This window comes from Pteropus vampyrus, unplaced genomic scaffold (genome assembly GCF_000151845.1).
Source record: "Pteropus vampyrus isolate Shadow unplaced genomic scaffold, Pvam_2.0 Scaffold319, whole genome shotgun sequence".
NCBI classification, from domain to species: domain Eukaryota; kingdom Metazoa; phylum Chordata; class Mammalia; order Chiroptera; family Pteropodidae; genus Pteropus; species Pteropus vampyrus.
In genome coordinates this window covers 426,068-439,192 of record NW_011889100.1, presented here as the reverse complement: position 1 = coordinate 439,192, position 13,125 = coordinate 426,068, and the positions used below count along the sequence as shown (strand labels likewise).

At 48.3% G+C, this 13,125-nt stretch overlaps 1 protein-coding gene and 1 long non-coding RNA gene across 6 annotated transcripts; one reads left to right on the top strand and one right to left on the bottom strand.

Moving 5' to 3' along the window:
* Positions 1-449: 449 nt before the first annotated feature.
* Positions 450-8,717, bottom strand: PSMD4 (proteasome 26S subunit, non-ATPase 4). Of its 5 annotated transcripts, none has more exons than XM_023521839.1 (10): positions 8,584-8,717; positions 4,623-4,763; positions 3,308-3,422; positions 2,862-2,948; positions 2,547-2,615; positions 2,187-2,435; positions 1,765-1,882; positions 1,472-1,603; positions 1,217-1,388; positions 450-728 (listed from the first exon to the last, which is right to left on the bottom strand). In XM_023521839.1, the coding sequence occupies exons 1-10, from the start codon at positions 8,607-8,609 to the stop codon at positions 707-709; spliced, it is 1,131 nt and encodes a 376-aa protein (XP_023377607.1). In that variant the 5' UTR covers positions 8,610-8,717; the 3' UTR covers positions 450-706. The 5 variants fall into 5 exon arrangements, with proteins under 5 accessions (XP_023377607.1, XP_011375954.1, XP_011375955.1 ...); XM_011377652.2 differs by having other exon boundaries at positions 1,321-1,388; XM_011377653.2 differs by having other exon boundaries at positions 1,321-1,388; positions 1,774-1,882.
* Positions 8,718-8,732: 15 nt separating this feature from the next.
* Positions 8,733-10,748, top strand: LOC111730537. Its single transcript, XR_002776731.1, has 2 exons — positions 8,733-8,941; positions 9,065-10,748. It is a non-coding gene; the product is annotated as an uncharacterized LOC111730537 (long non-coding RNA).
* Positions 10,749-13,125: the final 2,377 nt, after the last annotated feature.

Genomic DNA, 13,125 nt, shown 5'->3' with positions numbered 1-13,125 from the left:
CTTCCTTGTCGGCTGATAAACTTTTTGCCATTACAGAGCTTTCAAATGTCGCCTCCAGGAGCCTTGCCAGAGGCTGCAAGCATCAGCCCTTTCTCGGGCTGTTCCCCAGTGCCTGCTCAGGCCTCCCGGGGTACTTCCACAGATGTGCAGTCTCATTTCTGTGCTGGCCCTGCCCGGGCTCAGAGTCCCCAAAGGCCAAAATGCCGTATTCTATTCACCTCTGTGGCCCTAGTGCCTAACACAGTGACTCCCTGCAGTTTCTCTTAATTCCGAAGTAGACAGCCCCAGGACAGGAGAAAGGCAAGGTGATGGGAGATGGGAGGAGGTTAACAGGTCAGGACTTAGAGATCAGGTACTGGAGACAGAGAACTCAACAGAGGAGCTCCCCTTCCCGCCACGAACCCCCTCACACTCAAAGCCACCCCTCTGTGAAGTAAAAAAGAAAAAAAAAAAGTTGCCAAGCTTTATTTGAGTTGCAGTGGTTACAGACAACATACCGAGCCCTGTGTCCCCGCCACGCAGCCCCGAGCGGGCTCAGCTGCCCTTCCCCTCCAGTCTCATTTCTTGTCCTCCTCCTTCTTGTCCTTCTTGCCCTCCTTAGTGGCCTGGGAGGCCAGGGAGCCCATGGCATTGCGAATGGCCTCGTTGTTGGGGTCCACGCCTGGAAGGTTCTCCAGGACACTCTGAAGAAACTCGGGGTCCTGCATCACATCGTAATCATCTTCCTCCTGCAAAAGGGTGGTGTCAGCTCGTGGCAGGGGCAGGGGGCAAGTGGGCACAAGGGACATGAGCACGCTCCTGAGGGAGCCCCTCGCCTCCTGTCTGGGGCTGGGGTCACCTGGGGCTGAGGGTGGGAAGGACGACGCAGCAAACACGAGGGCCTCCACCTGCTGGGACGCGCCCGTTACTAACCAAGCGGGAGAAACCGGAGCTTTGCTTCCCGCACTCCAGGGTGACAACAGATGCCATCGCGTCCAGGTTTCCTACTGTCGGACACCTGCTCCCCCCTTTGCTTTTTTCTAGACCCTCTTTTCACTCTCCTGGGAGGAGAACATCCTAGACACCTGTCCGGACCGCTCACACCAGCAAGGAAGGAAAATTTCAGGATACCGGGACACCTGTAACCTCTGATCACGAGCATCCCATCACCCTCGCAAGCTTTACACAGAGAGGTGCACATCCGTGTTAGCTTCCTCCCGCCCCTCAACGAGCCCACCTGCGAGCCTGGGAGAGGCGCCGTGCCAGGCCTCCAGGGCTGCGGCTCTGAGCACGAGGGGGTTTTGGGTCTGATGAGGCCAGGGAGTCATCACTGGCCCTCACCTTGGCGGGCTCTGACGTGTCCATGGCTGAACTGGCATCAATGTCAGCGGCTTCTGCCTGGCCAAACTCTGAGGAAAAGAGGCCAGCGTGTTCAGTTCCGCCCCCAGCCCCACAGCCGCCCGCCTGAGCATACCCGGCCGGCCCGCAGCACCTGCGCCCTGCAGGGACATCTGCATGGCATACGCGATCTGCTCCTCCTCAGTCATGCTGCTCAGGTCAGGGAGCCCGGGGCGGCCGAACTCCTGCTGGCCGATGGTCATCTTCAGCAGCGCGTCATCCGAGTCTGAGAATGGAAGAGAGCGGCAGGGTAGAGCTGGTGCCACGTCCCCCACAGGCCCCCTCACGGCCTTGGCCCACAAAGTCCCGACAGCCAGACCCCGCTCCCACCCCGTGTCTACACCGCCTGCCAGGGAGCGCCCCGCCGTCCCGGGCTTCAGAGTCCACCTCTTTCACCTTCGGTCCCGGAAGCAGCGATCCCGGCCTCGGCCGCGGAGGCTGCAGCTGCCCGCCGCGCCTCCTCCTCCTGCCGCTGCCGCTGCTCCTCCATGGAGACGCGGAGGGCCTGGAAGGCAGGGCCCGTCAGTGCCCCGCCAAGCGCCACGGGTGGGACAGGACTGCAGGGGAAGCGGGAGGGGTGACGCAGGACAAAACGACAGCCCTGGGAGAAGCCTGGGGTGTAGTCAGAAGCGAACAAGGGTCTGGCCAGATGGGCTTACGGGGCAGAGGGGCAGAAGGCGGTCTGGGGAAAGGAGCAAGGCTGTCGAGGGCTGCGCAGCCCCGGAGAAGCAGCTATGTGACGTGCGAGTGTCAGCAGAGGAGGACAGAGCAGGAGCCCTGGGCTCCGCTTGAGGTCAGCGTTTGCTCACCAGGGCCAGCTCGGGGTCAGCACTGGGATCCACTCCAAATTCAAAGTCACTGGCACCAAGACCCAGCATGGCACCGCCTTCGCCAGCCAGAATTGGAGAGCTGATGAGGGCATCGGCCAGGCTAGGCCCAGGAGGCACCGTCACCAAATGAGAACCGGTTCCATCTTTGCCATTCAGTGTGTTCACAAAGGCCGTCAGCTTCTCTGTGTTCACCTCCTGCAGGACGGAAGGGTGTGGGAGGCTTTCTCCCTGCCCCACGGCCCAGTCGCTGCCACCTCGGTCCTGCAGGGCGGGCGCTCCCCTGGGGGAAGGCTGTCCTCACCGAACCAAGCCGACGCCCCGCAGCCGGTCCGTACTCACCTCTTCCCCAAAGTTGATAATGTCAACATTTACTTTCTCCTTCTTGAGGCGTTTAGCCAGTTTCACCAGCTGGGAAGAAGGAGAGAGAAATAAGGAAATCTGTCCCATACTATGAGGGGAAGTGACGCACCTCACAAAAGCATACGGAAATCAGCTCACCTGCCCGGGGCCCCCAACGGAAGCACCGAACGCTGCATACCGGCCTTTCCCCTCCCAGAAGTGGTGACCCCAGCGCCCCTGCCTGGCTCTCCTAAGGGCTGAGACCCGGTCCCAACCATGTGCTGCCCACTGTCCCAACCTGTCGTGTGGACTCACATCCTTCTCGTTGTCCTCCACGGGGCTCCCCACGAAGGCGATGATGCGCATCTTGTGATTCTTGCCCTGTCGGTGCTTCAGAGCCAACTTGTAAAGAAGAGGAAGTTCTCAGAGTCGGCCAGAAGAATCACCGGGGTCGCTGCTGTCACTGTCCTTTTTTTCTTGTGGCTTCCATGTATCTCAAGTCTACCACTGTGCTGACACATGCAGGTCTCAACGCCACCCTCCACCTCCCCTCCCGCTGTGCCTCTCTGTGGACGAGGAAAGGGATTACTCTCTGTTCCTGGGAATCTTCCCTTCACGAAGCTCACCGATCCTGGGGTTCACCCCGCACCCTTTCTACGCCTTTCTCTAGGTCCCTCTCTTCCCTGCCTGGCTCTAGCTCAGGATTCCAGGGGAGGAATGAACAACGCGGGAAGCAGAACCTGAGGGCAAGGAGGACTCACGTGGGCCACGCGGATGCCGGTGCAGAAGGTGATCTTGCCTTTGGGCTGCACGGTGTGGAGCTTGGACAGGATGCGGCCGGTGTCGGGGGTGAGTGTGGTCAGCACCTCACAGTCACTGGCAGTGGGGAAAGCATTTCCGCCATTTCAGGTCAAGACAAGGGCCTCCAAACTGTCTGACTCATCTTTCCTTTAGAGACTTTGATAATAACTGTAATCGCAATTTTTCCTAATCAAACATTTAATGTTTACAGAGATCTTAAAATTCCTCATCACGAGGAAACACAAGTAACAACTACAGGAGGTATGGTGTTGACTAAACTTATTCTGCTTGTCTCCCAGTACAGCGGACCCTGATGACCGTGGGGTCTGGGGGCGGCCCCCCGCACAGCCCGAAGCCTGTGTGTAACTTCTACCTCCCCAAAACCTAACTACGGTCCCTTGGTATCCTCAAGGGATTGGTTCCAGGACCCGCCGTGATGCTCAAGTCCCTTGTATAAAATGGCCTAGAACAGTACAGACTGCCGGCTCTGCACCTGGGGATTTCCACCTGCATATCGAAAATACTGTTCTCGACCCACAACTGGCTGAGTCCGTGGATGTGAAACCCGGGGACGCGGAGGGCCGACCATCTAATTATTGGCAAGTGTCCGTGTGTGAGTGGACCCGTGAAGCTCAAGGCATTCAAGGGTAGACGGAACGTGCACGTAACAAATTATGCGGCACGCCTTAAACTTACACGTCATATGCCAACTGTGTCTCAATAAAACTGAGAAAAACATCTGGTGTTTAGTAGACGTGAGGCACAGCAATGAGAGTGGCTGACTCTGTAAGAAGTTTGCCCTCTTCCTCCCTGAGTGTCCCCCTCGCTCCTCTCACGTTATCTTTCTCGCAGGGCTGAGAATCTCCCACAACCAGGGGACACTGCTCCCTCCCATCCCCCCATTTCTAGATCCACTGCCCAGCTAAGACATGCACACTGGGCGAGGCAGTCACTCAACTGAGGATCATCGCCTCCTAACCGCTTTTGGGGCAAAGGGATGTGTGATACGTGGCCTGGAGCTCTGACCCCAAATCACTTTTCATTGACTTTCAATTATACTGTGAAATTTTACCCCAGGAGATTTAGCTTTACACCTGTATTCAATTCAGGTTAATATTAAAAACAAGTTATTTATATTTACACTGAAAAGCGAGGAAGTTAATCTAGGAAGGTGATGGGCAAAAGCAGCCTCACAGAATTGACGCGTCCATAGCGGGTCACATGTGGGAAACCCACGCCTGCCTGCAGAGCCCTCTCCTCCTCTGTCCCACGTACTTGGCTAGTGTGATGAGGCCCACGTTGTTCTCAGGGTTGCTGCGGGTCTTGGAGTGACATACTATGTTGACAGCGTCCTGCTGGGCCTGCAGCCGGGTGGGTAAGAAGTCCCCGTTCCTCATGTACTCACTGTTGTCCACGCTGTCACATTAGGAGGGAGAGAGAAGACACACGGTATAGAATGTGAGGCATTCTCTGCAGCACCAGTGACCCCCACCTCCTTCAACACCTCCTCTGGAAGGGGCATTGTGGGTATAACACTGGCTCTCGGTCTGTGGAACTTAGAATCACCTGCATTTTTTTTTTTTTAAATATATGACCAAGCCTTATCTCAGACTTACTGACTCAAAATGGCCAAAAGAGAGGGAAAAAAAAAAAGTTAAATCTCCCATCCAAGTACTGACCAGGCTCAATCGTGCTTAGCTTCCGAGATCAGACACGATGCGGTGCGCTCAGGGTGGTATGGCCGTTGACTAAATCCCTACTCTACAGCATTCCGACAAGGCTGCAATCTACCTTCCAACTATCGTACACCATAGCTGATGTACCTCGACTACCTTTTTATAAGGTGCATAAGGACATGGTGCCATAGTATAGCACATCTGCTTTACACGCAGAAGGTCCTGGGTTCACGCCCCAGTGGAGCCACGGTCCATGGTCCATGGCCATGCCACCCTGAACAAGCCCGATGTGTGATTTCGGAAGCTAAGCAGGGTCACGCCTGGTTAGTACTTGGATGGGAGACTACCTAGGAAGACCAGGTGCTGTGGGCATAAATAATAAAAAAAATAATAATAATAATAAAGTGCATGTAAGTGTTATTAAGTGTTGTCATGGACTCCAAGTCTGCCATTAAGATGGGAGTATTCCAAAGGAAATGAAGAAGACAACTTAAAAATATTTATAAAACATCTGGCAGCACCGAGTGCAAGACGGCACAGTACAATCATCTGGTTAATGTGTAACAGCTCTGGCAGCTGGACTGAACTGCAAAAATGAAGGTTCACGGATTTGGGGTCTCATCTCTTCTTCCTCCGCAACTTCTCACAATCTTAAGAATCCAGATCATAGGAAATACAAGCTCCAGCTTCCCAGAGGCCAAAAGGAGGCAGGTAAGGGAAATGGCCACATTAGCTCCTGAACAGGAGCTGTTCTGGATGACCCGAGGTCCCTCAGTCTTTAACAGTCACCGATTCCATCTGTGCTGATGGAAGGAAGCCATGTCCTAGCTAAGATGCCTCATTTACATGGGCAAGCAAAACATGGGCTTCAGGGGCAGTTTTCCTCTTTAGCATCCTTTGCCTGGCAATAAATACAAACCAAAAACGATGAAGAGCAGTAATTAAGAAGCTACTGCAAGGCAAGGAGAAAAGGGAATAAAGGGCAGTGTTCAGGCACAGGCTCAAATCCCTATTCTGCTACTAATTCTAAGGTCCTGAGGAAGTTATTTAATTTCTTTAAGGTCCTGTAACTTCATCTGTAAAATGGGTTTTATTGTACCTACCTCTAGGATTGCCATGAGGATTAAATGCATGGAAAGTACTAGCATACTGCCTGAGAGTGAGCATGAAACACAGACTGGTTCTTACCTTCGAGGAGGTCAAGGACTGATTCTGCTGACCATGCATTATTCTTTTTTCCCTGCTACACTGTTTCTGATTATTCCCCCTTCAGGGAAGTAACTGCCTCTCTAGCTCCACACACAGTGGTGAGTCCAAATATAAAAAACAAGGGAGGCTTTGAGGATGATCCAGATGGAACAGCTACTAAGTATAAGGATTGTGGGCAAGACCAGCAGATGGATGAGGGCTGGGAGGAAGGTGTCAGAGTGAGAAAGGGAGCTGGAGAAACAGGGAGAACTGACGGTGGAGAACACGCCAGTAGTTCTCATACTCTGTTGTGCATCTGTGCATCAGAACCACTGGGAGGGTGATGACAGTAGTGGCGGTGGTGTTAAAAACACAGATGCTTTAACGCCTGTGTATGCATCCCTAAAAAATATATTAATTTTCCCAATTTTGAACTTTGTATGAATGGAATAATATACATATTCCTGGTGACCACTTTTCTCAACATTATGTAACTTTTTCCCAACAAAAATTCACATCAAAATAAGGGCTTATGTTGTTATCCAGCTATTCTAGAAAGTCTTCATTTAAAAAGAGAATACAGACGCCTGGACTTCCCTGACTGAGAGCCTGACTCAAGCGGATGGAGAGGAGAGTCAAATAGTTGCAATTTTTAATAAACTCCTCCAGAGAATTCTGAGGAAAGCAAAGCATGAGGCCCCACCCCCACCTCAGCCGGGCTATTACAGTAGGCCACCAATACATCCCCCTGGGCCAATCTGTCCTCCTAAACCAAACCATATCAATATTATTAAATGCCATTTTGTAACAGCTCTGCTTCCATCCCCCCACCTCAGAACTTTTTCCATTCCCCCACCTCAGAACTTTTTCAACAGTTCTACTGAAAGGTTCGACCACCCTCAACTTAACATTTGTGGTCTTCTACCTGGTCCCATCTACCTTTACAAAAAAAAAAAAAAAGTGGGGGAATCATCTTAAACCAACGACCTTATAACGAAGTCACACTAGTCAATGTCCTAACCCCCAGCCAGGCCTTGGATGTTTACAACGCAGCAGCAGCTTTCTGTCCTTCCCCCTGACTGTTAAGGCCTCTCCTTCCCGACATTTGTCTAAGTCCTTTCAAGGTCTCTCTTAAATTCTTTCTTGAGGACTCCTCAAGTGCCATGGCAATTAACATGTACAGTGCTCTGCAGTTTACAGAGAACTACGTTTTGCCCACCTGTGCTATAAGGAGAGTGGATGCTATTAATGTTTCATTTTTTAGATCGATTTACTTCCTACGTTCTCAAGAACATGCTGCTGGTAAGTACCAAAAAACAGGTTTTTGGATTCCAAATCTTGTCCTCTTTCTAACATGCTCTCTCCCAGAGGTTACCAGATTTAGCCAACAAAAATACAGGAGTCCCAGTTTAATTTAAATTCCAGATAAATAACTGATAACTTTTTAGTATACGTATGTTTCTGCAATCTTTGGGAAATACTTATATCTTTTTTATATATTAAAGAGTATTATTTATTTGAACTTCAAATTTAATAAGGAATCCTATATTTTATCTGGTAATGCTATCCCCCCTCTCCCAAAGGAAAACTCTGTTCTGTCTAACTGGTAATCTGTGTGTCTGTGTACTGTTCTGTGTTATATTATATGCACACGCTTAAAAGAAACTCTTGAAATCTTGCAAAAGTTTGTGTCCTCAGCTTCTAATCCAACTCATCATAGACACTCGGCCCAAGTCTGGGACTGAAGCTAGCTCACTAGAGAAGGGCCTTTGTGTCAGACAACCCTGAGTTTAAATCTGGGCTCCACCACTTAATTAGCTGTGTGACTTTCGGTAAGTCATCGAAAATTGCTGAGACTCGGTATCATCTGTCAACCGAAGGGCTGCTTACCTTCAAATGTTGTGAGCTTTATGTGAGATAAAGTAAATTAATGCCTGATACAGAGAAAGCACTCTCTAAATAGTACCTCTGAAGATGACACAGGGAAAGGGCACAGAGGCAGAGGATGAATGGGCCGGGGAAGGGATTTATGATCTCTCTCCCTAACGTCTGGGGTGGGAGGCAGAAGCAGGACTCTGGCTAAAGACAGGCCCGGGGCCAGTCTGAGAAGACCACGCCGGAGGCGAGAGAGGCGGCATGGATCCGCCGGTCAAGGGCTGTCCGCGGGGTGAGGGCTGGCGGGGGCACCCGGGACGGCCTCCTCTCCCGGGCCCGGGATGACTCAGGGAGTCGGCGGGGCGCCTTCTCTCCAGGCCCAAGGCCGCGTCTCGCCCATCGGACCCCCGCCCCCACCTCAGGCCCGCCCAGCCTCCGCGCAACACGCGCCCCCGACCCAGGTCCGCCCCTCGCGGGGCCCCGAGGCAGCTCCTCACCAAACCATGGTGCTCTCCAACACCATCTTGCCACCTTCCTCCCTCCCGGGCCGGCTCTCCGGACGGCCCAACAACAGCCTCTCCGATTGGCCAGCGCTCTCCACCAATCACAGGCCGCGTCCCGGCCAGTCGCTTCCGCCTCTATCCCCGCGTTGCCTTCTGGGAGTTGTAGGTACCGCCCAAATTAAAGGGGCGTGCAGGGCGAGGGGACAGAAATAACGCGACCCCGCGTCCACCTTGCCCGTCATTCGAGTTCTCCCGTGGAGTTCCCCGCTGGCGGGGTCTGACAGAAGCTGTGGAGAAACCTTTGAAAGTGCCGTGGTTGTGTCGGCTCCAGCGCCGTTGTTTTCAAAAAGTGGTAGGTTAACTTTTTCCAGGTCCCTCTGTACCCGGTAGCACTTTGTTCATCTAACTGCTAACTCCTAAGCCCTAGCCCTCTGAATTGCATTTATGTGTATCTCTCTCTCTCGTTTAATTAAAGCAGGAAAGGTATCCATCGGTGCAATGCCTGAGCCCAGTACAGAACCTGACTCATGGCAGGAGCCCAGAAAGGTTTGACAAATCAATAATTTTAACTAATCTCTCAAAGAATGAGAGACAAAACTAGTAAACCATGTTGGTTTGTTAATCAAGAATAACATTAAAAAATACTTTGGATTACTTTCCACCACACCTACATACGTGCAAGTAAAACCGGAAATTCCAGGTGTCTATCTTGGGAGAAAGAGGGAAGGATCAGTCATGGCTACAGAACGCCAAATTGAAAGACGGGGATGGAGGGGAGTACTATACATATTATCTACGTGTGGGTAAAGTTTCAATGAATATATTCAAAAGTTATTGGTAACCATCAAAGATAGTATAAGAAATAAAATCTACATATCACTAGAGGAAAAAAAAAGTCAATATAAGTATAGACAGGAAGGGGGCGGGGATAACAAAGCAGAGAAAAATAATGCCAAGTTCAAACATAACCAGAATATTTAAAAAACAATTACATTTTTGAAAGAAAAAACCCAGCTACGCAATGTAACTAGAATATGCCAAACTAAGCGAGTGACAAAAGATAAAAACAGAGAGAGAGGAAAAAAATATATCAGGCAATAGTAATAAAAGAAAGCATGTGTAGCTATATTAATAGTGTACAAAACAAATCAGCACACATAGCTAAAATCAGATCAAGAGAAGATTATTTCATAAAGTAGAAAATTCATCAACAAATAATGCCCTGGGTTAATCAGGGTAATGCAACAAGAAAGAAAAGTTGAACATCAGTGGTAATTATAAGTTAGTATTCTAAATGTATAAGTTCAACCCAAACAAAGGCACTAGGAACTGAATGAATGTCATCATCACTGTTCTGGGAAAACAGGGTCCATGATATCTGTGCAGGGAGGTGTCACCATCTCAGCTTTAGTCAGTCATTTAATAGATTGTGACTAGTTTTTAGTTACAACACTTTTAAAAGTCTATGGACATAGTGCAAAGAATACAAAATATAATGGCAATAAAAACAGAGTGAAAATTAGGTCCTACAAGATCGATCGAACCTAGAGAATGGAGAATTAATACTCTCTTCAAGTAGGGAAGACTTTGTTAGAATTATGTCAGGAGTTTTTCAATGAAAAGATATGCGAGTTGCAACAATGCACACAAAAGATGAAATCTGATTTCAGCAAAAACGAGATCTATAATAATTTTAAAAAGCAGTAGTGAATAATTCATTCATTTACCTGTGGGTCAGGCACTATTCTGGGCACTCGGAAGGGAACAAAGCAAAGTCCTGCCCTCATGAACCTTAACATTCTCTAGGGGAAGGCAGACAGTAAACCAGTAAGTAAATATATATAGTCAAATAATGGTGAGCACGGGAGAAAAAATAAGCCAGGGTGGATGCGGTTTCATTTTTATATAAACAGGATATGAGGGAAGCCTTACATTGAACAGAGGGACCTGAAGGATACCTGGGGAAAGAGCAAGTACAAATGCCCTGAGGCAGGAGTGTATTTTAAGAACAAGACCAGTAGAAGCTGGAGTAGAGGGAGAGGGAGAATGAGAAGAAACGAGGCCAGAGAGTAAAGAGGTTGGATCACGTACAGCCTTGTAGACCATTTGAAGGACTCTGAGTGAGATAAGGAGCTGTTGGGACGTTTTTAACAGAGGACTGACAGGATCTGACTTAAGGTTTTAACAGGACCGCTCTGCTCTGGCTGCTGCACTGAGAACAGGCTATGGGGAAAAAGAGCAGAAGGTGTTAGACCAGTCAGGAGACTGCTTCAGTAATCAGATGATATGATGGTGGCTTATGCTAGGGTAGAAAAGAGATGAAATTGGTGACGTATGGTTAGATTTTGAGTACATCGTAAGGCACATAACTGATAGAATTTGCCAGTGGATTTGGTGGAGGGTGTAAGGGAAGAGAGTGTTGAATAAGAGTTGGTTCTAAGCAACTAGAATGGAAGATGGACAAGGAGGGGCGGGAACCAGAACTTTAACGTGGACCATATTAGGTTTAAGACGCTCGTTAGACATCTAAATGGAGATGTCAAGGAAGTGGGTAGATATGAGTATACAGTTCAGAAAAAAGGTCTGGACTGCAAATAAGAAATTTGGTGATATTGAAATGTTATTTAGATCACGAGGTGAAAGGGGAGTTGGACAAAGCATACAGGGTCTTTAGGCCACTGTAAAGACTTTTAAAAATTACCTGGGGAGTGAATGTAGACTAAAAGAAGGAGTTCTGTGATTGAGCCCTGGACCACTTCAACATTTAGAGCTTAGAGAGAAAAGGAGGAATCAGAAAAGAGAATGGAGATGGAGCAGCACGGGGCCTTGGTCAGAACATCCAGGAGAAAGTAGCATCCCAGAAGCCAAGTGAAGAAAATGTGTCAAGGAGGGAGTAACATACTATCAGATGCTGCTGACATGACAAGTGAGGTGAGGACTGATACAATTAGCAACATGGAAGGCATCAGCAACCTTAATAAAAGCTGTTTTGGTCCGACGGTGGGGACAAAAACTTGAGAGTGAGTTCAAGTGAGAATGGGGTAAAAAAAAAAAAAAAAATCACGTGAAGATACGTTGAGAATTGCATTGTTAGGCGATTTCATTGTGCGAACATCATAGAGTGCACATACACAAACCTAGATGGTCTACACACTAGCCTGTATGGTCTAGCCTATTGCTCCTGGGCTACAAGCCCATACAGCACGTTACTGTTAGAACAACATAAGACGTAATCAGGTGCAAGAAAAAATGATGCATCAAGAGATAGTAAACATGAGATATGTGAAGCTGCTGCTGGTATAATACAGCACAGTTTCATAGCAAACCTTTTTTAATAACTAGAAAGAGTACACTAACAAAAATAGTAAGCACATAAACCAGTAACGGTTATTATCAAATATTATGGAGGATACATAATTATATGTGCAGGTTTGTTTATACCAGCATCACCACAAACACTGTGACATTATGATGACTCCGATGTCGCTAGGCGATAGGAATTTTTCAACTCCCTAGTAATCCTAAGGGACTACGGTAAGATATGCAGTTTGTCCTTGACCGAAATGTCACTACGTGGAGCATGACTGTGTTTGTAAAAACTTTTTTACAAAGACAACTAGCTAACTTTGACTGCTAACTGGATATTGAGGAATTAATAATTTTTAAAAATGTTATAATGTTCTCATGTTGAAGTATTTATGGATGGAAGGATATGTCTGGGATTTATTTTAATTCAATTCTTTGGAGGGTACAGAGAGCAAGTGGGGGAGGGGTAGAAAGTACAAATGAGACAGATTGGCCAGATTTATACTGACGATTGAAGCTGGATGAGTACATGGTGGTTCTCCATACTACTCTACTTTTGACTTGGAAATTTCCATAATCAAAAGAAAAAAAGGGGAGGGGAGATGGAGGAATTTAGAAGCAGTAAGCAGATGCTTTATAATGGACTTTAAAAAGTAATTTTACAGGAGATATTCACCTGCTTCTTGTGTCCTTGGAAATCTAAAGAATAAACAGTTTAATCTGGGATCTATTTTAACTGGCAAGTGTTTGCTTAAAGAATGAGATTCTAAGTCTGGCGAGTAACTTTCGGAATAGCTGAGATTGACATGCTTAAAAGTAAAACATTAGACCAGGATTTCCAGCTTTATTGTCCTGTAATTTTCATTTCCCTAACTTTTGGTTACAGAAGCTTTCATTAATAGGCCCTGCTTGCATCTGAATAGACTGCAGGAGACAGCTATAAAATGAGCAGTAGCAGCTGCTCGCCACTAGAGGCACCCTCTGACCATTAGGGTGTCTGTAGCACTCAGCAGCTGAAAGAATAAGTTGAAGAGCCAATGACAAGCCAAGGCAAGGGAAGCCAAAAGACCATTTATGCCTAAAACATATTCAAATTCAACTCCTATTAAGGAAGTTTTCTCCTCATCCAGCCTACAGGAGGGCTCAGCCTGTGGCTTAAACTAAAATTCCAAACTCCAGGAACCCCCAGTTCCTCCCTCACTCTAATCGTTCTGCCGGGAAAGGTGCTTT